Consider the following 25,288-nt stretch of genomic DNA (forward strand, 5'->3'; position numbering starts at 1 on the left):
ACATGTCATAAACTTGAGTTTTGAAAAAATCGTTGACCTGGCTGCAACGATCCAAAAGGTAGATTGAGAAAAGAGCAAAACAAGTCATTCTGTGGGACCAGTTGGCTGTTGTTACCATGACAACCAGCGTCCGAGCCTTGCGACCAGGTAAGGTAAGCGGTAGCTACTTGTTCCCAAACAGCCTAATCTAAAGAAAGAGCCTCCATTAATATCGTCACAATACCAACATTTTAACTTTGAGACTATACAGTAAGATATTGTAGCAAAAACAGTGGAATAATAGCTCACACCTAAACAACTTCAAATTTTATTTTATTTTTATTATATTTTTTATTTAACACCTACTATGAGGACACTACTTACTAGTATACTTTTGCTAAAATAAAAAGTTTGAACATTTTACAATTGAAGAAAAAACTGCTTACATTGTTACAGTATTACAAACGCTAAGAATCATTCAATTACGAGCATCTGCGTGATACATGGCACGAGTGATCCGCCTGTTTCCACATGCATTCGTTCCACTTGTTTTTCTTTCCTGATTGCTTGTCTGAGATAATTTAACACATAGTGCAGGGTTCATCTAAAACCTGCAGGACTCTGGACCTCGCGAACCGGAATTGGTGAACCCTGACATAGTGGGTAAGCCCATTTACCAACTCAGGCTTCTCGCCAAGTAAACGTTTATGACGGTGGTAGTGGAAGGTTTGTTACCTTTGTCCTAATTCTTACCACATCTATGCACTACCATCATGACCTTAGCGTGATGCTCTCTGACAAAAGAAAAACAAAAACCACACAGGGCAAGTTGAAAGCCATGCCTGTTTTATCTACATTGTCTGTCCTTTCCAAAATCAACACAAGCCAAACTTCAATGGGGGGAGGTTCCACAGATAAACACTCACAAATCCACACAAGGAAACTCACAAATGCTTTGCAGTAATGACATAATTCTTTAGCGGCCGAGAATGTTCCTCAGGCTCTTGCCAAAGCTACCTAAGCTGTATCAATAAACCCGCAGCATGTGAAACAGCTATTTCTGTCTCCACTGTGTGATCTCTCACCAAAGAAAAGTCTCTCATGTGTTCTTTGCTGTGATGTTCAACAGACTTATCGTATAGTTTGCTGTATGTTACATTCAACAATAGCGGAAGCAACAGAACTGAACCCATGAAAACTATTTTGCTTTAATACCAGAGGCCATTGATATACAGTAAACTGGATTTATGGTGCTCACGTTCCAGACCCTTCCTCCTACTTTTTTCCAAGAGTGACACTGTGAGGCCTTTTGCAAAAACGGTTGGAATAAAAAATATATATATTTTTTAAAAAATTGCGTCAATCCAACTTTTTTTTGGACCAATCCAACTTTTTGAGTTATTAAATGAAATTAATAAAGTTATGAAATTAAAATAATAATTTAAAAATATATATATTTTGGGTTACTGTACTGTGTTTTAATAACCCGACCCAACTTTTTGAGTTATTTAATCCAAAACATTGGGTAAAATTTAATAATAACCAACAAAGCAACCAAGTCGCTTTATTTATTTATTTATTCTGTCTTTTTTTAAGGTTATTTATTTGACCCAATTTTTTGGGGTAAATTGAATAACCAAATTGAATTGGGGGGAAAATGAACCGAGCCAACCTTTTGAATTATTTCACCCCAAAAGTTGGGAGAATTACATTAATAACCCACAAAGCAACCCGATTTTTGGGTTATATTGTGGGTGATTCCTTTAACCCCACTTTTTTGGGGTTAATTTAAATAACCTAAAAAAAAATTTTTTGCTTGGTCACAAGCAAGGGTCTTACATTTAGGCCAGCAGGTACATTTACAATCCATCCAGTTGTTACCGTAGGGCAGGCTAATCAGGAGACTTCCCTGTAAAAATCTGGCATGACATCACCATCCACCACTTGAGGGATTTAGGATTTTCTCAAATGAGATTTTAAATGAGTGCAGGTTGAGTTTGACAGAGATCTTACAAGCTCTCTATTACATAGTAGACAGAGGAAATTGGTATAAATGAAGACTTTTATTCCTTATGCCTGGCTGCTCTGGAATATGTGTGCTATACACATCAGGTTCAGGCTCAATAGTGAATGTATTAACCACTAAGAATAAAAGCACCATAACTACATCAATAAATCATCATAACACGTATGAGGATGAAAATAGAAGTCGTGGTTGGTCATCTAAAATTACCAGGGACCCGATAGTGACCCTTGACAGTGTTTAGTATTTATTGAAACCACAAACCATTTAGTATGTATTAAAACCACATTGAAAGAGGATCAGAAGAGTCAGCAGTTAGAAGGTTTCAGGATTTTAAAATAATTTTACACTGTAATGAAAATGATCATCAGTGGTTTAAATTGTTCATTCTAATTTTATGACACACAAATGTACATACAGTACCAAATGTGTTATCATGAGAATTTTGTCTGATTGTTCATATAAAAGTCTGTTCTGCATTTGGTGTGACCTTAATATAATACTAACACTCCAGGGTTCACAAATTCCGGTCCTCGAGGTCCAGAGTCCTGCAGGTTTGAGATGTTTCCGCCTACCAACACACCTAATACTAAAGATCAGTTTCGTTATCAGTCATGCTGATGAGCTGATTATATGAATCAGGTGCGCCTGTAAAGGCTCTAGCTCACAACTTGTCACGGAAAATAGGTGGATGGATGAATGAAAATCTTTAAAGTGACGGTAGAATCTTTCTCAGTTATTGAGCACTTGTATTGATGCTAGTGTTGGACTGAGCAAAATAAGATAGTTGAGGTCTGCATGGCTGTAGCTCAACTTCCCATAGCTAACTCCATATAATACTTTACTAAACAACAAAATGACCAACAAAACTGACAGTACAGCAGATGAAGTGACCCTGTGCGCATGTATGACATATTGCATATTTTCAGTATGCAACCTTCTATCTGACATGTCACTGTCAGATAAGATCTTACTAGTCGGAAGTCCGTCCCCAAGGCGTTCTGCGTTGCATGCGATGTTGACATCTTCATGGTGTGTGCAGTCATGACGGAGCCACTCCTCCCGCTTGCACAGCAACAGGCTGGGCTCTTTGCCTGTGCAGCTCACGTCATCCAAAAGAATAGGACCAGACGCAACCCCGAAGCGAGGGACCGGCGTGATGTCCAATCCTTCAGGGACCAGAGTTTGGCCGAACCTGCACGGTCCGCACAGGCATCATAATGCAGCATGAGGAAATGATACATTCTGGATATGTCCAAGGCATTATTTAATATCACCTGTAACCGAGTTGGCGGCACACCACTTGAGTGTTTGAGTCTGTCCAGCCATCATCACACACTGTTCCCCACTGTCCATGGTAGAAGACCTCGAGGCGTCCCTCAGAGCTCCCAGTCCCGCCCACTAACCTAATAGTTCCATCTGTGGAGATAAAACACAGATATTGACAACAAGGAAATGACACAAGGTGGTAAAAATATTATGTCTTGGAAGTGTATAATACGTCCTCCAATTTGTTGGCATCCTTTATTATCAGCGTAAATAATATGAATGAATAGAGATTTAAAACATCCTAACATCCGGACTGGATTTGGATGAGGACCCACTTTCCTGACGTCTTCTTGCTGTGCTTCAATTTCTTCAATGGACTTTCGCACTATTCTAGTTAATAATGTTTAGTATCACAAACTATGTAAATTTTTGCCCATTCGGCATCCATTGCAGCCTGATCATCCTGGAAGGGGGATTACCACATTTACGGTCCCTTCTCAAGGTTTCTCTTTTTTTGCCTAATGTTTTTTTTTTCTCATTTTTCCTTCCCCTCTTGTGGTTCGATTAGGGGATGTCGTTGATATTTGTCAACTGTGGGCATGTGAAGCCCTTTGAGACTCTTGTGTGATTAAGTGCTATATAAATAAACTTGACTTGACTAATAAAGTGTAAATGCTTAGCATTAGAAATAGCTAAAGAGTTGGTGTCGCCCTCTTTTTTTCCAATAAAAGCACCACAAATTCATAATAATGCAGGTAGCTTGAGTCGGGCTGGGTTAAAAAAAAAACTGAATAAACGATATTAAATCAAGTTTCCTTTTTAAAAATTATATTGGTTCATAAAACCATGAATGGATTATTTTAAAATAACTTTTTCATATAAATTCATAAGAAAATAGAATTTTAAAGGCCAATTTTTTTGTGTCTTACAGTTCACTTGAATTTAAGTATTTTATTACATTTATGAAAGACGTGACTTATTTCACTTAAAGACAATTCAGAATCTTTCTAATTTATATTTACAATTATTAGATTAAAATTATGAAAATATTTCTATCACATCCTTGCTGATGTCAATGTTTGTGTAACACTTAAGTGATTATAACAGGTGTTACTTTCCTTAATAAACTAAATCATTTAACCAATTACTGCCTCTGCGAAATGTTATTAGGAATTTAATGTTTGTGATGATTTTATCATGTTCCTTGATATTTAAGAAGAATTGATGTTCCATAATTAATCAATATCAAACTTAATTGAAGTGAATCGAATCAAATTGGGGATTTTTTTTTTAATTGAATCGAACTAAACTGAACTCTTGCAAATCGAAATTGAATTGATTGAGGATATTAGAATCGATACCTTGCCACCACTAAACTTGACGTACCTGACAGAGGACTGCAAGACACGCCGGCATCCTCGGAATGGAGGCAGTTGTGTTCTCCCCAAGCACTTTTCGGACACTGCTCCACAGTGAGTTCATTTCCTGTGCATTTCACCTCATCCAGCCACACACGGCCGGAGCTCTTTCCATAATGGGCTTGGCCCCATGCCCGTGCTACACCACTAAACGGAAGAAAGAAGGTGTGGAGGAAGTATTGTAAAACATACTAGACTTTCTGTCTGGATGCTTTTGGTTGATGAGGAGCAAGCAATATTAAAAGGGTGTGCCTTCACCTTAGCCCCAACTGTCGACATACCACCTCTGCATCACTATCGTCCCACTGGTCATCACATATGGAGCCCCACTGACCTGCGTGGTACACCTCAACCGTGCCCTCAGACATCGACCGGCCTCCTACCAGCCGTATAGGGAGCATCACTGCATCTGATGAAGACGCAAACGTACAACTCAACATCTTCTGTCAAAAGAAATGTATCAAATCAATCAAAACCTGACCTACCGTGCTGCTTAGTGCAGGTCACAGCTGCAGTCATAGAGCACTCTCCTCCATTCCACATGGTTTTGGGACACTGAAGCAGATCAGGTTCATCTCCCTGGCAGTGGACAGCCCGCCAGTGGAGCTTAGCCATGCTCGGACGAGACAGAGGAAGCGTATGAGCGCGGCCTGAGAGGCTGGAGGGGAATCGGGGCTCAAATGATAAATCCAGGCTATTGAATATAAGTGAGCATTGCATTAAGGTTAACGTTTCTGCTTGTTAACCGTTTCCTTGAAATCCTATTGCAAAGCTGCTTGCAATGCCCTTTAGCCACATGCAAGTTCATGATCTGCCATTCCCCAGCAAATATACCGTAAGCACTTTTGCACCCTGCAGTGTCCAATAACCGGTCATGTGACGCCCATCAGCGGCCATTCTGCCAGACATATGGCTGACATTTGTGCTCTCTCCTTTTTGCCTCTTGCATGAAAATGCAAGCGTGCGTGCCAGAGCGGGTTTTAGTGTCAACAGATGGAAGTGTGCAGCGCGGTCCCTGAAGTCATGACACCAAATGTGTTTGTGGCCTTTTTTTTTTTAAGTTCCACAACTTAAAGTGTCACATTCTATGATTTATTTAGAGGTGAAAGCAAATGTAAGTACAGGTTAGGAAAGTAGCACATAGGCTGAGATCAGAGCAAGAGACTGAGGAGCAGGAGTGGTGGTAACAAGGTAAATAAGTGGAGCGCTAAAGGTATTTGAATACCTCCAGGGAATGGAGGTTTGGAATGTAAAGGTCACTGACAAAAAGAAGACCGGCGTGCAAGGCCTTTGTGAAATTCTTAAACCTTGCCATCATTTCCAATCATGCGCTCATCATCTGTCAGATAGTTGAAGACAGCGTAGCATTGTGAATTTTTATGGTGCACCTGCTTCCCATATGTAGGCTGCGCAAGAGAGAGTTGCACAAATAAGTGTTTTTTTTTTTATGTCAAACAAAAATAGCGGGACAATAAAATATTATAATGGTCATTTCATTTGAAAAAAATATATACAAATTACAGCCTGATTAAACTAGGGGCTGAAAACGTTATGCGACCAAGAGAGAACAGTAAACATAACATCCTGCTCTGTATTACATATAAATGGAAGAAATCTGGTGGACACTAATCCAAATGAGTCACCGCTGATGAGCACACATGGGAACGTATGCACGTGTGCATGCTCACCCCTTGCCCAGCTGCCTGCACACAACTGCAGCGTCTTCATCCCGCCAGTCGACGCTGCACACGGACGCCCACGCTCCACCCAGGTAGACCTCCACCCTGCCATCCAGTTTGGAGCGGCCCCCTTGCAGACGCACTGAACCTTGGCAAGCAGAGCAGGGGAGCCCATGGTTTTATCATCAAAACCATGGAAAAATAACTCACTTTATGGGCAAAGGAAAGCTATCAGAGATGACGACAGACACACAGTATTACTTTCATGTGTGGTTAAATTTGGCGTGATTAAAGTGGAAGTCAACCTTAAACATTTCTTGACAACAATATGTTATAGGTGACCTCACTAGTCTGAACATGACACTCTGATTAATATTATATTTGTGAAATATGAGTAAATCCAGCCGTTTTTATCCATCTCAGGGGGCGGCCATTTTGCCACTTGCTGCCATTTGAGGGTGACATCAATATTGCTCAGGGTTCAGGCAAGGACCAATCACAGCTCTTTTGTTTTCTGAAGCTGAGCCGTGATTGGTTGGTACCTGAGCCCTGAGCAACTGTGATGTCATTTTCACTCGACAGCAAGTGGCAAAATGGTTGCCTTCTGATATTGAAAAAAAAAAAAAAAACGGCTGGATTTTGCTGCTTAACTCATATTCCACTAACAAAATATTACCAAAAATACCACATTTAGACTAGTGGGGCTGCTTATAACATATTATTGTCAAAAAAAAATTGTGGGGTTGACTTCCCATTTAAGATGATGCAACAAAAAAGTTATGTATCATACTTCACTACAGTTCATCAAACACCATCATTACACAACGGGTTTAACCCCCTTATCGATGCTCAATTCAAAGAAACAAAGAAAGATAAAGTGCTTTTTAAGGACGAAAGATGATATATTCCAATTGAATAGAATGTTGTTAAACATGTCATTGATGAATATGTTTTGACTTTTTACATTCACATTGTAGAAGATGCATATTTTTGTTGATCGTGTGAATTTACTTAATAATAACAAAACTGCTACAAATGTATTTATATAACTTTTAAGGACTCCGGCAACCAGCAACATTTGACTGCTGCTTACCTGGTGAGCACGCATGGATTAAAATTAATTGATAAAACATGATCAGTACTATTTAGCAATATTTACTCAATTACTGCCATTTCTAGATTCACTTTTTAATGAAGCACACACTTCATTCAGTACTCTTGCACTATTGAATATGTCGAACCAATTGTGAGAATATATAGCTACCTCTAGTGCGTTGCTCTATTTTTTTGTAAAGGCATCGTTTTAGTGCCATAGCAGACTTTTTGTTGTATTTAAAAACCATATTGTTGAATTATATTGTGTAGACCCATTGTGTCAAAGTAGGTCAACATAAGGAGATTCCGAAGTGGGTTGGTTTAATAATACAATAAACGTGATTGCAAAGTGCATGCCAAAGCCCTATTTTTATTGCCCAGCATGTCAAACGACTTTGAAAACATAATAGTGATTGCATTAGGACACTGCATAAAAGCTAATAAATTTTAATGAAGATACTACGCTGTTTTGCAAGTGATGTGTTTCCAGGCCTGCTGCGTGCGTGACTGTTTACCTTGTTTACAGTCGCAATAGCCCCAGTCTACTCTGCCTCTCTGGTTCCGGAAAAAGCACCATGCTCGGATTCTGCCGTCAGGGTTCCGGCACTGATTGTGCTCCCCGACGCCTTTGCCCGGGTGACGCTCCGTGAAGCCGCTCACCTCGCTCCAGTTCATACACCGTGCGCCGGACTCGGTGACGTCGATCGCGCCCCGGTACGAGGCGCCGGAGCCACGGCTGTCGGCGCAGTCACCGAACGGCTGAATAAATGACGAGTGGCCGCCGCTCGGCCACAGGAGCGCAGCCGTGAGGGCGAGGAAGAGCGCCGTCATGCTGACGGATCTGGTGCTTGGATCCCGAAGGTTCGCACACGGTGGGAATATCATCAGCTGAGGAGAACCAAGCTTCCCATTCCCAGCCAGACGCATCGCCTTGGCGTGGGACGGGAGGGAGAGTGAGGTGGGAGTAGATCAATGAAGCTGCATGACAGCACTATACGTGTGGGCAAAAAAAAAAGCAGGCAAACTCATATAAAGATGCCTATAGAAATGTAAATAAGCAAATGGTGCATTTTGGTGCTGCCAGGGATTTGGGGAGCCCGTGAAAAATATCAATTCAAAATAGTATTAATTTTCATGATTGGAGTCTTAATTAGTATAGATGGGCCTTAATCAGCCCTTTTTTGAACATGGTACCTTTTTCCAATTAACCTGTTCACCTGTGGAATGTCCCAAACATTTTTTTTTATAGCATTCCTCAACCTTCCCAGTCTTTACTGCCCCTGTCCAGGTTTGTTGGAGTGTGTTTGTTGCATGCATCCAATTCAAAATGAGAGAAAACAAAACATAATATTCATCAATTTGAACATGCATGCATGGCCTTTGTAATGTATTCAATTGAATGTAGGTTGACCATTCCACTATCTTTCTTATCTTAATATACACTGCATTGCACAGCATGTTTTTCACTCATGGAATCAAGGTTAGATGTAACAGATAACTGTAACCAAATAAATGTATTCTGATGAGCTCAGTTAGTCCGGATCCCCATATCCCTCTGTTCATTTTTCCTTACAATGGGGCAAGTGGTTGGGGTTGGTAAAAATGCCACTGGGTGATGTATAATGAATGATACAGTGATGATTTTTAATACAGGCCCTATTTCCTCCACCATGCAGGTATACAAATGTTGCTAACATTAGGACCACTGTTGTAATTTTTGTTTTTCTCTTTCTTGGAAAAATAATTGCAGAGGGCTCTGAAAAGTTGCTAAATATAGCGGAAACGTCTGAATGCCAGCAACACTGCAGTCGTAGCTCTTGCCTGCTACCTTTCTTGTACTAGCGCCCACATGTGAGCACAAAAAATAAAAGCACAACATTCAAAATAAAAGCACTGCATTTTAAGTTACTTTGACGTTATGGTCACTGTGTGAGGGCCGGTCAGAAACCGTGGGGCGACTACATGTGGCCCCCGGCCCGTGCTTTGCCCATTCTGGTTTAGTGGTATACACAAATGAATCATACAATTAAATACAATTACAAATATTGCTGTTGTCAAGTGGAATCCTTGTACCTCCAAAATCATCATTTTTCAAGAGACAACCCAATCGGCATGTTTGTTTAACTATTAACATTACTACGTTGTTAAAGTGCGCAAACCATTTTCAACACTTTAGATTGGTCAAAAATGTGTAAAAAATAATTTGACCGCAGATGATCCTTTAGCTGACACCGGATGGTTACGTTAAAGGTAGCACAGGTTGTGTTTCAGCATTAAACATAACCACATGCATTAAAGGAAAGCATTTAATAAATGTTTATGTATGACATTCAGAATGTTTGTTCATGTCAATCTATTGGGGTCATTTTTTTCCCATTTTAAATTATGCAAGTAATTAACTGATTAGAAAAAGAGGAGGATGAGTGTGTGCAGTGGATACAATTTTTTGAAGACATCCTCATAACATTAAATGTCGAAAATATTAACAGATAACAGGCGCTCTTTAAATTGGCGGGCACATTTTTGGGGATAAAAAGGCTTTTTAATTATGCGATTAATCATGATTAGTATTATTATTATTAGTAGTAGTAGTAGTAGTAGTAGTACTGTATTGGAGAGCTAAAACATTTTGGATGGTAATTTCTTACATGTTTAACTCTGTGTATTTACATGGGTAGTATGAGTAAGGTCGAGATGCGTGGTGAAATCCGCCTTTCATTGTGTGAATTATCTCACCTCGTAGAGCATCTCTGAAAGCCTACGACATAGTAGCGTGTTTTCTCATTGGAGGAGAAACGCCGGCAAGCGAACGTCTCAATGTCGCGTCCGTTGGAAAACGCCTGTATGCCTATTTTTAATATGAGCGTATGCCGACCCACTTTAGGGTGGGCGGTGTTATCAAGTGATAATCTGTGTTGTTAAAACAGCTCCATTAGTACTAGCACAAGAGGGACATGTATTACATTAATACAATAAATTAATTCATTAAAATGTAAATAAAAACTATCACAATGTTCTCTCCTGACCCTTAATAAAACTCGCAAACCCACCATCACCCCTCTAATACTATCAAACGCCCTGACATTTACAACGAGCGCTTCCACTGTAGTTCACGCGTGTAGCAAACGTTAGCTAGTTGTTTGCTAAATGCTGGCAAGTCACTTTTGTAAACATTCCGAGGAATTAAATGCGGATTTGGTTGGTTTAGCAAAAAACTAAGTAATTGACAAAATGAACAGTCGACTGCAGGAAATCCGCGAACGACAAAAACTTAGGCGGCAGCTTTTAGCTCAACAGGCAAGTATTTTAAGATAAGGCACCATTGTTGTTAGAACAGTAGCTAATACAGTGATCGGAGTGGTCAAATCATTGGCAGTGTTTTCATAGTACATTCCATTACGTGGGGAAATTAGAATGTATTTCTCACCATTACGCGTGATTATAACGCGTAGTGTGCACAGCAGAGCAACGTGCACACTAGGATGTGTTTAGATGTAAATTAAATTGGATACATAAATGGACACATTTACTCTTGTGTTTTAATACACACACACATGATGAACAGATATGGATGTTCATGAAGAAATGATTACAATTGTTGAACAGAATCACTCAATTTTACTTTGTCTACAGTTGGGAGCTGAGAGTGCTGATAGCATTGGGGCTGTGCTTAACAGTAAAGAGGAACTAAAAGAGATAGAAGAGACCAGAGAAACATGCAGGTAAGAAGTTGCAAATCCACATGGGTGCGACATGTCTGGAATTTCCCTCAAGATTAATCATAATAAGCATCGGCATCGCTTGATATCATGTTAGTTTGGTCAGTAAAAACTACCAGTGGCAACACAACGTTTATCAAGATAATTGCTGGTTATGAATGTCAACATTCAGTATGCTTTCAGTTGTACTTGATTTTCTCATCTGAATGTTTTCTTGAATCACATGCAGTTATTATACTAAAACGCAACACAGGTTTTACAGCCAGAGGTGGACATGGAAGGCTCTTTATTTGTATTTTTGTTGTTGTAAAACGTTATCATGTAGCCATGTCATCATTGCAAATGCTACTCTCAATTGCCTTACCTCGATAAATAAAGGTAAAAAAAAAAAAAATACTCCTTGTAGTCCAGTACTTCCTGGACTGATTTAATTATTGTGGCCTTTTATGTTATAAACATGAATTGTAATACTGTTTTGATCACTTATTACAGTTTTGTGTGCAGTACTTCTGATGAAAAGTTAAAAAATAAATAATAATAATAATAGCGATATCAATAAATAACAAAACAATTGTAACACGTTTATTTTCAGCATTTCATCTCTTCTGTTCTTCTATGACCTGTTTCTGGTATCGTGTCGCAATTGCAGTTGAAAATGACGCCAACCTAGTTCAAGGCTGTTCAGACAATTACGTTTTCAGAACGTTAGGGGTAAAGCCAGAGGCAGCCCAAAATTTGTCATGGACTGCTGTATTGAAATTTAATATGCATGAAAAAGCATGGGTCTGCCATTTTGCACTGAGGTTTTTGTTAATGTTGCTGTTCTGTGTTGCAGGGCGTCATTGGATGATTCCGCCGCTCCATCCAAGAGGAAGACTGAAGGTGATGACACTGAGGAAGATGTGGAGGAACAAAAAGTGAGTATAAGCGGCACTTGTATAGCCTTGAAGTATGCCATAATTACCATTAAAAGTAATTATCGTCCTGTTAAGCTAATGTACAGTATTGCAACAAGCAAATAAGAAACACTTATGTACGACAAATTTTTGCTCATGTACAGCACTTTGTATAGTACTGTGGTGTAAATATCACTTGGGCATATACAATTATGGCATGGCTCAGTGGTAGAGTGGTCGTCTCGAGATGCTGCACCATCAGCAGATGAAAGTCAGTGTGAAGTGCTTTAATGAGTGCCTGAAAAAAAGTGCTATACAAGTGAAAGACCATTCAACATAATTTCCCTATGATTTGTTCCAATACGGGTGATTATGAATACCAACAAATCCTTCTGTTGCTCTGTCAGGATGAAATGGAGGTGCTGCCGCCTGTGGAAAACAACCCATACGAAGAAGTCTACAAGGACTCAAGTACTTTCCTTAAGGTTGGAAAAAAACTTTATTGTGCATAAAATGCATCAGCTGTACTTAAATTATACTTGTGTTGAATGTGTTGCCACTCTTGTTGCTAATTTAGGGCATCCTACTGCATATTTATATACTACTATTTCTACATCTCTTTAACTATAACCACAGAATGTATTGTTCAAGATACTAATATCTTCCTGACAGTGTTGTAAGGGTAGAATATTTGGCACAGCCCTTGTGTTCTATGAGATTATAAGATTGGACACAATCATGTGTACGTAATGTTACCATGGTTTTTACTCCATTCATTGACTTACAGGGTACGCAGAGTTTGAACCCTCACAATGATTACTGTCAGCACTTTGTCGACACAGGCCACAGGCCGCAGAACTTCATTCGAGATGTCGGTGAGTGTATTTCGCTTGGTTGAGTGTTGGCGAATCAACAAGCCTCAAATCTGTCTTTTTGTGTTGTGTGTGTGTGCGTGCGGGGGATCAGGCTTGGCTGATCGATTCGAGGAGTACCCCAAACAGCGAGAGTTGATCCGATTGAAGGACGAACTCATCTCCACTACCAACACCCCTCCCATGTATGCTAAGCAACCATATTCAACTACATTTTCATATTATTTTTTAAACTTTTTAAATATAATTTATATATATATATATATATCAAATAGATCAGCTTAGGGAGCTTCTGAGGATGAATCTACACTTCAGATCTAAGTGGTCAATTCAGATTTAGTGTCCATAGCCGCTCAAGCGGTTGTCCTCACCGTTCACACTCAAGCTGGCGATGACGACCTATTACTTAGTTGCTCGCTCTGTTTTTATTGCTTAATTGAAGAAGTCTCACAGTACACAAAAGCCAAGGACATGTAGTAGGGTTTAATGCAGAAAAGTCGTCTAGTTGAGATGAGTCCTTTTGCTAAACGTCTTGATCGCTGTTTTTCGTATCAGGCAGTGTTACGCCCCGTATCCGGTAAAATAAGGTGTCACAGCTGTCACTGGTCATTCATGAGCAGCAAAGCTAGCAAGAGTATCGGTAGCCGAACGCTAATGGCTTGATGCGAACCTAACCCTAATCATTGCTATTCATATCAGAACGCGGAAAAGAAGGAAAGTGAGGCGTTACAAGGAGATCGAGTGTGACCTACTGTACAACGATCAAACATTTTTCTTTGGCCAACAGTCCCATAGCAAATAGTTTGCTGCTCAAATGGGATGGGTACAAAAATAAAAATAAATAAGCGTGATGTCCCGTTCATTCATCTTTCTGGCGCTGTTAAAGTCTCAGGACAGAGAGGTTACTGGCTATAAATAGTCAACGTGTGTGTGTTAACTTATAGTTGTTACCCGTTTCTTTCTCTTTCCTGAATGGCATTAAATCCGTAGCAGGTGCCGTTCCAGGTCTTCGAACTTTTTTGCGTAAAACCACAGCTCTGGGACATCACGTCAGTTTGAACTAGGAGTGCACCGATCACAATTTTCTGGCAGATCACCGATCTACGATCTTTTAAAAAGTCTGACCTGCCAATCCCGATTTTTCCGCTCTTGATTTTTTTTCATAACAAGCAGCATACACCTTCAGAGTTCCAATCTTATTTTATTGGAAAACATTGAACAATATCTGTGAAATAATACAAACGGCTTGTTTTAACTGCAAATTAAGTAGTTCTCTGAAATAAAAAGGAAAAGCTTATTAGTCATCAGGACAGTGGCTGACTTTTTCAGACCTCTGAGGAGGGAGATGAGATCGGTGGAAAAGATTGGTTTATATTTAAGGGATCGGCCGATCACTGATCACTCAAAACTAAGGAAATCAGGGCCGATAAATCGGCCGGCAGATCGATCAGTGCACCCCTAGCTTGAACAAAAGCCAGCAACGCAACGTGATGGCTGAAACCAAATGAATCAAACAATTGAAATAAGTCAGTAGTAAAAACAAATGCACACAAAGCCAAATATTTGTTTCCATGGCTGTAGTACGTCATATACGGTTTGGCTGCTGAGCTCGCCCGCTCGGAAGGTTTTTCGGCGCAATCAAAAATCTTGAAATGCTTTGTTAATAGGTATTGACTACAACATATTAAAATTTGTTCTAGAGCAACTAAGACACTTAAAACACTCAATGTTCAAACCTTCATATATATATATATATATATATATATATATATATATATATATATTTTTTTTTTTTAAAAAAGGTTCACTACTACATAAAAAAATGCATGCAAAATTGTCCTTTAAAAATATCAGCGAAAAGTGAACAGCATTATAGCGAGGGAACGATGTATCTGATCTGTGCATTCATGCTGCATTTGTAGCGCTTATCAGATTCAGTATCTTTTTTAATCCACATTTAGATGATATCTGATTCCAATCTGAGGGCATTGTCACCTGAACTATGCTGCATTGCAACTCCAGCCTGACAGATGAATTCCAAGAGTGTAGTGTGTTTTGCGTTTTTTGGTGACGCACCACAGACGGACAAAGAGGAGAAGTGTCAAAATAACTGTAGTACTCCAAACGGAACTTCCTGCTAAACAAGAATGTATTGTCAGTGTAATATGAACAGTACTATTAATTATTACCATAGGCCAATTCATTTTTACAGAAAATGTTACACTGATGGGTCTTCAAATGATGTCAGTTTTGACCTTTTTTTTGCTTTAAATTTTTTTACATTTAAAGGTACAGTGAGTACAAGTTCACCACAAGATCTCGCCAAATAATAGAATAAAGCCGAAGCACAAACACTCTGATGACTCTGAGAGATCATACTTCGCAAGCCTACCACCAATTAAATGTTAGCACCTCAGCGGGTGACTGCGTCTTGGCGGCCGGAGAGCACACTTGAGTTAGCCGGAGCAGCTAAAAGAACGGATAGTGGGAGTCGACCCATTGGGTCCGACATGCTGCAAGCACCACCAGGGCTAACTATGCTCGCGAAGTTGTCCTTTGGGCACCCGTAGTAGGAAGATAGTGGCAAAACATGTCAGCAGCCTTTTGTAAGGTAATATAATTACTGATTCCTAGCCCTACAATTATCTTTAAAAAATCTAATAAAATACGTTGATGTGATAGGACATATATTTTTTTTTCATGATATTGAAATCAAAAGTGGGTTTTTAAAATACAGTAATTTCTGGACTACAAGCCGCTACTTTTTTCACTTTCATTCGACCCTGCGGCTAATACAAAGGTGCGTCTTATCCATCAGATTACAAGGGAGCGCAAGAGCGTCAGGCAGAGCAAAACAAACCAAGTGAGCACAAATACAGTAGGAGAAACAAAACGAGAGCGAGACAATTTGCGCCCTCATTATGGAATAAAAAGTAGCGGTAACCCGGTGCGGTAACATTAAAACACATGCGGCTTACAGTCGGATATGGCTTATGTGAAACAAACTTGAGCATTCCCATAATTTAGCTAGCGCTGCTTATTTTCAGGTGCGCCTTATAGTCCAGAAATTATTTTAAATTAATTATTAGTTCACCACTATACGATGTGAAATATTACACACTATGCCTTTAAGAATGTTTAAATGTTAAAGTACTTGAAATGTTCTCTGTAGAGTTAATAAAGTCTTTAGAACTACATTAACATAGGTTTAGTCAAGCAGAATCACAAAAAGTGTGCTTGACCGCAATGCGTACCTTGACGTAGAAGTGTGTGTGCTGTTGCCAGGTACCTGCAGGCCGACATGGAGCACTTTGACCTGCAGGATTTAAAAAGCCAGTTTGACGTCATCCTACTTGAGCCTCCTTTAGAGGAATATTACAGAGAGTCGGGCATCAGTCACACAGAGCGCTTCTGGACCTGGGATGATGTAAGTTTGCATGCCAACTTGATATCCTTTTTGCAAAATTGTGAGAATGTGTAAATGTGAGCAGATGCGCTGGGACGGTGGTTCTGTGCAAATTATGCAGTTTGTATGCTTTTCCCAGATGCTGTCTTTATCCAGCAGGGGGCAACATGCAGTCATATGGGCCCAGTATTTCCCCAAAATTTATCCAGATTAAACTGATCTACATTTCCAAATCCCACTTTTTCTCTCCTGGTATTTCAAAACTTTGCGGGATTGGATCGAAATAATCCTTATCCTCTCGGATTGAGATTTCCAAATCCATGATCATAGGATCGCTCCACCACCCAAGATCAGAGACAAGTCAGAAGTTTGTTCTGTAGACCTCAAGTCTTTGATAGGCCAATATTTCAAATGCAAATATATAAAATAGCCATTCAAAGTATTTGCTGTTGCTTGGAGTCAACGTACGCTTAAATTCTGTGTTTAAACAAGACCGTGCCAGAAGAGTCATTTTGATCATGCCAACCAAAACATCTCAAGATGGACACAGCATCAAATTCTCCTTGCCAAGTGACAAATAAAACTTAAAATTCTTCAGCAAGAGCTCAAGAAGTAGAAAATACAATTACTGGAAAAGCAAATGTGGAACTGATTGTAGTGTGAAACTTTTAAGTTTTTGTTGCTACAATTTTTGGTTGGGTTTAGCACTTTTTTCATTATTTGGATTTTGGGGGGGGGATATTTATGGGATTTCACTTCACAAAAAAATTGTATATAATGAAGTTTAATATATTCAAAATATATCTTTACACTATTAATTCCAGGAAATGCAAGTGATGCTTATTTATTGATGAGTATATGTGAAACTAATACATGGAATCACAGTGTCATTCTACCAGAGGTGGGATTAATTTCTTGTTTTTCCAAGATCAAATTGATCCAGATTTTGGTCTGGTGTTTTGAAATAGCTAACGCAAGCTCAAATCTGCATTAAAGGCAGGATTGGATTTCCAAATCTGCATTTGAATTTTTAAATTAATTGTCATTATTAAATATGGTTTGAAATACCCAATTTTGGATCAGATCTGGGTTTAATCCAATCCATGTTTGAAATACTGAACATTCATCTGTCCAGTACTGTGTTATGTTATCCCATCTGCACATTTTTGAACACTTACGAGGCAGTGAAATGGCTTTGTAGTTCTGAGGTTTGGGGTTCAAATCTTGGCACCGGCCTTCCTGGTGGTCCATTCTCAATCGCATTTCTAATTGGAGCAAGTGTTACAGAAAATGGATTATTCATGTTTCCTGTTCTGTGGTTTATAGATCATGAAGCTAGAGATTGAAGAGATCTCTGCCCTTCGGTCCTTCGTCTTCCTCTGGTGCGGCTCGGGTGAAGGCCTGGACATGGGAAGAATGGTAACTCCACCTCTTACTCAGTCATCTAAGCCAGGTGTGGCCAATTCTTTTGATTTGCGAGAATGCCAGCCACAACAGGTTCTAAAATTTGGGGGACCGGCCTAGGTATATTTGAATAGAGTATTTAGGGCCAGATATACTAAAGTCTAGGTCCGTATTTAGCGGATGTGGACCGCGGACCACCTCTTTGTGGACCGGGGGTCGGTTTTGGAGGTACGTCACGATGACTGACTGACGCAAGGTTAAGGCCAGTCAAGGTGTCACTACGGCAGCTATTGGCTAGGACGCCACAGAGTGGAGAATCCTCTGCATTTTATAACCAATTCAGGAAGTCATTTTCCGTTTCCGGAACAAGAAACAAAGCCGGGGGGGAGTGTTGGCTCATCGCCATGGCAATTATTTAATCCCATTTTGTTACTGTTGGCCATAACTTGCCAAAACACAACAGTTTAGCGAACACAGTTTTTTTATTTTTTTATCCTCGTCACACACACAATCACACACAAACATGGTCTCCCGGGCGGGAAGTGGGTACGCGTTGCCCGCGCATACACAGTTGCCTTCACGGAAACTATCCGCGTGGAGAGAAAAAAAAAGCTGAGTACCCCATCAAACGGACCAATCACGAGAGATGTTGCGACCCGCCATCTACGGCGGACAATAATTCTAGACATGTGCGCTGCACGCGTTAGGGCTACTCGATTATGGGAAAAATACAAATTGTGATTATTATGGCAATAATTGAAATCTTGATTATTCCCCCCCCAAAAAAAAATTTTGGTGTACAAAACAAGAACATTTTTAAGCATTTAAAAATATTAAGACCAATTAAACAAAAATAGAAACACTATAATTATGTAGGTTCCTTATGGACCAAACAGAATTTACAATAATTATATAAATTTCTGGACTATAAGCCGCTACTTTTTTCACTTGCATTCGACCCTGTGGCTAATACAAAGGTGCTGCTTATCCACCAGATCACAAGGGGGCGTACTATAAAGGAAGCGCAAGAGCGTCAGGCAGAGCAAACCAAACCAAGTGAGCCCAAATACAGTAGGAGAGACAGAACAAGAGTGAGACAATTTGCGCCCTCATTATGGAAAAGAAAGTGGCGGGAACCCGTGCGGTAACATTAAAACACCTATGGCTTACAGTCGGGTGCAACTTATATGTGTAACAAACTCGAGTATTCCCCAAATTTAGCTAGCGTGACTTTACTGTATTTATAATAATATATATTTATTTATGTTTATTTAAGTTGGAGTGCAGCATGATGATTTTTGGGGATAAAAAAAAAAGTGTGCTCACCCAAAGTGGCCCAGATCGTCGATAAGCACAAGAAACTATTTCATAATGCATGATGATTTTGCTAAAAGGAAAATGACACTTTGTTTGACTTTTGAAATGCATGTGAATATTTGAATTTCCAAGACGCTTGATTCATCTTTAGTGAAAGTTTATTTTTATTTTATTGGATAATACTAATGAATGAATGTGATACTGAAAATAAATGTTTAATTCCAGTAACTCCTTATTATTATTGTACAGTACACCCAGTCCCAAACTACATAAAAAATATATATATATATATATATATTAAATAGAAGGCCAAAATTATTAGAGGACGACAAATTACATACCGGAATCATATACCATGTTTTTCGAAGTTGGTGGTGGGGGTACCGAAAAACATCCAGAGATACTATTTGTTGTTCATTAACGGGGGAAGTTAGCGCACACAAGTTCAGAATTATTATTATTTTTGTCATGGGGGCTTAGAAAGCCAGGTGGGCTGCCGGGCTAATAAAACACTGGTGGAAAGCCTGAACCTTATTTGAAATGAAATTTAAAAGTCTTAAATTTAACTTGCCTTAACTGTTATACTCTGACTGCACCTATCAGCTTTTATCTTCACTTTATAGTAGAGTGTGCGGACCCTCACACTCCAGTTTCTTTGGAGAGGGGAGGGGCAGAGTTCTTCTTACCTCATTTGAAAATTTGGCCTTTGCTGACTTTTCATGTGTTGCTGTATTTGGACTTTAGTTGACTGACTCAGGAGGTCAAACTCATCCTTCAGAAAACTGACTAATCCGTGCTGCAGCGATCAATAGCTTTTTCATGCTTGTCTTTAAGCATCTTACAGTACGTGTTCAGATCATTTTGTATCGAATCATGAATCTTGACCTTGGCCAATCACGTTCACCCTCAACACAATGTTTGCAGTGTTTAAGGAAATGGGGCTTCAGGCGCTCCGAAGACATCTGCTGGATCAAGACCAACAAGAATAACCCAGGCAAGACAAAGGCGCTGGACCCAAAAGCAGTATTTCAGAGGACCAAGGTACAGCACATTAATATGACAGTTTCCATTTTATTTTGAAGGCTGACACGTCCAATTACAAAAATGTTTTTTTCTTTTGCATTTCTCTCTCTTAAATGTTCCAGATCATCAAGACAAGTTTACTGTAATAACTCAGAGGCAACCCAAAATAATGCAAAATGCTGTTTTAAAACGATGCTTTGATTTATGAAGTGGAAAAAGAATCCAACTGGCCCCAGGTTAGGGATGGGCGAGTACCAATACCAGCCTTATTAGCCGCGTTTCCGCCGCAGGACGTTCGGGTATGGGGAGGAGGGTAGGGACTTTCACAGGAACCGTTTTTAATGTACTTGGCATGGATGGATGGTTTGAGTGAGAGGAGACGGCGTCTAGATGAAGAATTTGAAAAGGCTAACAGAGTAGAACAAAAATAGGCAAAGGATTATTTATTCAAGAGAATTGTTTTGGTGGAAGAGACTTAAGCCGAGAATGTATCATCGTCGCGCATGAAGGTCAGATCATTTTTTGATGCTAAATAATTTTTAGCCCATCAGCATGAAAGCCCGATCGGGAGTTTATCGGGTCGGCGGAGTGCTTACCCACGAGTAGGACATCCGCTCGTCCCCTTAAATTCCTGTAAATGTGGCCCGGTTGGGAAGGCTCCTGCAGTGGAGACACGCACATACAGGGCTGGCCTTGTGAATTTACCCCGAAGTTCCTGCGGCGGAAACGCAACTATTGGGCTGTTTTATGATCAGCAACTAGAAATTAGGGCAATAGAAAATTGCCATTAATTTCTTTTCTTTCTTTTTTTGGGGGGGAAAAATACTGTAATGAAATATATAGGTCTTTCTTTAAAATGAGTTGTCACTTTTTGGGGGAATGTTATATAGTCGTGGTATTGGTATTTGATATTGGTGACGACTCAAGAGTTGAGTATCGGTCTGGAAAATATTTGGTATTGAACATCCCTGTAACCTCAAGCGCATGCAGGTTATTCTGTGGTATGACCTTTAACAGGCAGTCCATTCTTGAAAATCCTCCAATATGACTGAGATAAAAGAATTGTGTGGGCCAAAATAACACCACAGCAATGCAAAAATCCCAATCACAGGTTTTTGAAAATGTGTTATTACTGCCAAGGGTGGCACAACCAGTAGCGACTGTAGGTTCATTGGCAATTACTTGTTCGTGTAGGGCCAGGTAGGTTTTTTTCCCCCTACCCTTATCTGATTGAAATAAATAAAACATTGTTATATCTTAGTGAGACATTAAAATTAGTTGAGTGACCTAACCGAAACATTTAAGTGAGATAAATATGTGAAAAAGTAACAAACCAGGAAATGAAGCAAATACTTTTTCCGGGTACTGCATATAAAGTGCTACTTTAAAAGTAGACCAATTAATGTGTAACGTGGCTTATTTGCAGGAACACTGCCTGATGGGAATCAAAGGAACAGTGCGGCGAAGCAGAGATGGTGAATTCATCCATGCTAATGTGGACATCGACTTGATCATCACGGAGGAGCCCGAGATGGGAAACGTAGAGAAGCCCGTCGAGATCTTTCACATCATCGAGCACTTCTGTTTGGGCCGTAGGAGGTTGCACCTTTTCGGACGAGACTCGACCATCAGGCCTGGTGTGGCAAACGTTTCTATGCACGTCTCTGTCATTTCTCTTCTTGTTCTGCTCGGTTGGTAAACATCAAACTGTTTGATGTCTCCCCCTACAGGCTGGCTGACAGTGGGTCCCACTCTCACCAACAGCAACTTCAACCCAGAGAGCTATGCCGCACATTTCGCTTTGCCCGATTCCTACCTCTCCGGCTGCACCGAGGAAATAGAACGAATGCGACCCAAATCACCACCTTCGAAGATGAAGTTCGACCGTGGCGGCGGAGCACCCAGAGGGGGGCGAAGTGGTCCGAACGCAGGGCGAGGTGGAGAGAGAGGTCGGGAAAGAAACAGACCAAGCTTCCGCGGAGACAGAGGCGGCTTCCGGGGCCGGGGAGGCCCACACAGGGGCTTTCCCCCACGCTAGCGTAATAATGCTAACCCGACTGATGCTAGTTCGAGGTTTCCTTTGACTTGACAAGTTGCTACTGATATGGCCTCCTGATTTCCACCCAACTGGCCACATTTGGACTACCAGTACAAGCTGCATGTCTGGCTTCTTGACTGTCAACTCCACACAAGTGTTTAGCCTCCAGCAATGTTGAAATTCATTGAAATTTTAGAATCATTCACCCTGAAATGTCATCTGTATACACAGTTTATCCAACACTGTTGCGCCAACTGTTCGTGCTCAACATATCCGTAGCCTAATAGCATAATTGCCCGTCATTTCTTTTAATGTTTAGGTTAAAAAAAAATGACAAGAATAAGAGTCCGGTTACCTCAATTCAATAATTGTGGACCTTGACGACGGAGTATATACACTCTTTGTTTTCTGGAAACACATTAGTATAAATGTTTTTTTGTTTGTTTGTTTTTTAAACAGATGACAGCGGTTCAGATAATACTGTAGATCGATGGATCATGTCCAAATAAACTTTTTTTGTTTTGTTTTTACAATTTAATCTTTTGTATTCTTTGGTAATTTGATGAAACAGATATGATGCATCTGGTACAGTATGCCAGTGTTGAAATGTTTCGTTAAATGAAGCTGTCGTCACTCATGGTGAATGTTTTACGATTACATTACCAAATTATTTCCACGTCTCAAAGCTCTTGGTTTTGCATTTTTCCATTTCAAGTTAATGGTTTACTTACTGAGAAAAAAGTCACAACTTGATGACAGTGTTTAGTGTTAACTGCTTGCGTGGGTTTTCACCGGGTACTCCGGTTTCCTCCCACATTCCAAAGACATGCATGGCAGGTTAATTGAACACTCCAAATTGTCCATAGGTGTGATTGTGAGTATGGGTGTACCCTGCCTACTGCCCGAAGCCAGCTGGGATAGGCTCCAGCACCCTTGTGAGGAAAAAGCGGTCAAGAAAATGGATGGATGGATGGATATAAAATACTTTAACTCTACAATACAATTGTTTTACAATTTATGTGAATCATGTTATAGAGGCAGATCTTTTCCTCCGCGTGTTTGTTTTCTTTCGGGTAGTGAGAATGTTGGTTGTCCAAATACAGGCTGGAGATCGATGAACAGTTACTTCAAAGCTTTTATTTCTACAGAATATTCCGGGCACAAGTGAGTTACAGACAATGGCTGCAGCCTCTCACAAGTGCAAAGATTACAGAGGATTTACAACATTCTTATACTATCTTGAAGGGCAGTACCACAAAGCCCCAAGTAAACAGCCCACCCGGAGTTCACCGGATATGAGATAAGACTTCAAAGCCATCATTCAAACACCTTGACTTCAAATACATTCAAACACCTTGACTTCAAACACATAATTCAAACACATTGACTTCAAACACAGACAATGGCCCATTGTTGTGGAATAGAGGAGGTTTTTAAATCACGACGGCACCTGGCAGAAATTGCGATAACACTCACAAAGATATATCCGCAGAAAAAAGCTCTACTGAGGAAATAAGGAAATTAAAACAGTTATGACTAAATCTGGCAGAAGACCCTCTTCAATCCCTCTTTCGGACTCAAAAGAGTCCGACACAAGCAGATAAACATTTCAGAGAAAAATCCCAGCGGGATCTTCGTCGGATGAGATGATGTTCTTGGGTTGCTGCTGGAGGGCGCTGTCAGCTTCTTCAGGACCTTAGGGTAGACTACCTGGTCCCAGGATGAGTCACTGGGATTATTCTGCCCGTATACCGTGAACTCAACCTTTAATAGAACGATATCAGTGGGAGCCGGCTTGCTTCTCGGTTGTTGTTGGATGATTGCCTGGTGCAGGGACAATGGCTCTAGCTGGTGTCCTTGCCGGTCGGGTGGAGGAGATGTGATACCACGTATCACCTTTTCCGTGCAGGCGAACTGCAGAAGATGTCCTCTCCGTCACCTTGTGTGGTCCAGTCCACCTGGGCTCAGACCGTTTTCGTTTAATCACTTTCAACCATACATATTCACAATCATTTATTTCTGAAGGAGCATCTGGTTGTTGTTTTTTGTTAGCTGGGAGAAAGTAAATGTTAGTTGTTTAAGTTCTGGAGGTCCTGGAACGTGTGTCTCTTCCAATGGAGCTGTTGGAGCCGGAAATGGTCTGTTGGTGTGACATTCAAACGGAGTCCAACCCTTAGTTGAGTTCAGTGTCATTCGCACATTCATTAATGCAACTGGAAGAGCTTGTAGCCAATTTAAATTTGATGAGGCCAGTGCTTTAGCCAATTTTTCTTTAATATTTCTATTCATTCGCTCAACCTGTCCTTGGGGTTGGGGATGATACACTGAACCAAATGTGTGTTTTAGCCCCAATGCTTTTTCTACTGCTTGTAGATGTTTGTTTTTGAAATGGGTTCCATTGTCTAATCTAATTTTTCTAGGAAACCTATGTGGTGGTATGTAATGATTAATCAGATGTTTTACCACAATATTTGCTGTTTCTGTTTTACTATTACCAGCAACTATCTGTATCCTGACACTGGTTTTATCATGTCAGTGAAATCCATCGAAACCACCTGACCAGGAGCAGTCACTTCCGGATCGTGAGTGCCCTGGGGAGGTTTAGATGTAGGCATACTGTTATACCTGCTGCAAACACTGCAGTCCTGCAGTTCACTTTTAACCATTTGTCTCATGAAAGGATGCCACCAGGTGTGTAGTCGTCTCAGTGTTTCTTTTCACACTTACATGGTATGTTCCATGGGCTTCAGAAATTAGATTTTTTAATTGTTTTCTGAGATGGAATACATTTACATTCTTGCCGCCATATACCTGCTTCATCTTTTTGTCCCCCTTTGGACATCCACACACTCTTTTCTTCTGGACTTGCTTTTTCCTGCTACTACTTAACTGTTTCTACTATCACCTCCTGTGGATTGTCACATTCAGACTCACTTACAGTTAGTTGGAGTGTAGGTCGGTACCCCGCAACCTTTTTTGCTGCTCGATCTGCTGATTCGTTTCCTGCTGATACAAAATCATTAGTTCCAGAGCAATGTACAACCTGTTTTCCACTTCCTCATTCGAAGGGCCTGTAACTGCGTGTTCCACAGCGCCATCATTCTTGCTCTTGACTCATTTCCACAACTTTCTTATCATTCTCTCTCACCC

General features: G+C 40.3%; 2 protein-coding genes across 4 annotated transcripts in view; one reads left to right on the top strand and one right to left on the bottom strand.

Moving 5' to 3' along the window:
* The window catches only part of prss12 (serine protease 12), a 22,232-nt gene extending 13,842 nt beyond the window's left edge, over positions 1 to 8,390 (bottom strand). The window contains exons 1-7 of the mRNA XM_077570664.1: positions 7,979 to 8,390; positions 6,378 to 6,516; positions 5,175 to 5,347; positions 4,948 to 5,098; positions 4,658 to 4,836; positions 3,280 to 3,421; positions 2,977 to 3,197 (exon numbers count right to left, since the gene is read on the bottom strand). Of these exons, the coding sequence (XP_077426790.1) occupies positions 2,977 to 3,197; positions 3,280 to 3,421; positions 4,658 to 4,836; positions 4,948 to 5,098; positions 5,175 to 5,347; positions 6,378 to 6,516; positions 7,979 to 8,390 (1,417 nt within the window). The remainder of the gene's footprint in view (positions 1 to 2,976; positions 3,198 to 3,279; positions 3,422 to 4,657; positions 4,837 to 4,947; positions 5,099 to 5,174; positions 5,348 to 6,377; positions 6,517 to 7,978) is intronic.
* mettl14 (methyltransferase 14, N6-adenosine-methyltransferase non-catalytic subunit) lies at positions 8,285 to 22,671 on the top strand. Of its 3 annotated transcripts, none has more exons than XM_077570668.1 (11): positions 8,285 to 8,421; positions 11,097 to 11,185; positions 12,018 to 12,064; positions 12,486 to 12,563; positions 12,866 to 12,953; positions 13,045 to 13,135; positions 16,236 to 16,377; positions 17,683 to 17,775; positions 20,002 to 20,118; positions 21,527 to 21,737; positions 21,831 to 22,671. In XM_077570668.1, exons 3-11 carry the CDS (start codon positions 12,029 to 12,031, stop codon positions 22,136 to 22,138), a joined length of 1,164 nt encoding a protein of 387 aa, XP_077426794.1. In that variant the 5' UTR covers positions 8,285 to 8,421; positions 11,097 to 11,185; positions 12,018 to 12,028; the 3' UTR covers positions 22,139 to 22,671. The 3 variants fall into 3 exon arrangements, with proteins under 3 accessions (XP_077426794.1, XP_077426791.1, XP_077426792.1); XM_077570665.1 differs by lacking the exon at positions 8,285 to 8,421 and adding an exon at positions 10,555 to 10,760 and having other exon boundaries at positions 12,018 to 12,099; XM_077570666.1 differs by lacking the exon at positions 8,285 to 8,421 and adding an exon at positions 10,701 to 10,760.
* The last annotated feature ends 2,617 nt before the right edge of the window (positions 22,672 to 25,288 follow it).

The sequence above is a fragment of the Vanacampus margaritifer genome, chromosome 7, assembly GCF_051991255.1.
Source record: "Vanacampus margaritifer isolate UIUO_Vmar chromosome 7, RoL_Vmar_1.0, whole genome shotgun sequence".
NCBI classification, from domain to species: domain Eukaryota; kingdom Metazoa; phylum Chordata; class Actinopteri; order Syngnathiformes; family Syngnathidae; genus Vanacampus; species Vanacampus margaritifer.

What these genes read in the sequence shown, in the direction of transcription:
- mettl14 (XM_077570665.1), top strand. Translation starts at nt 10,695, where the DNA reads ATGAACAGTCGACTGCAGGAAATCCGCGAACGACAAAAACTTAGGCGG. An exon ending in GAGACCAGAGAAACATGCAG is followed by an intron (nt 11,186 to 12,017) that starts GTAAGAAGTTGC and finishes TCTGTGTTGCAG; the next exon opens with GGCGTCATTGGATGATTCCG. An exon ending in AAGATGTGGAGGAACAAAAA is followed by an intron (nt 12,100 to 12,485) that starts GTGAGTATAAGC and finishes TTGCTCTGTCAG; the next exon opens with GATGAAATGGAGGTGCTGCC.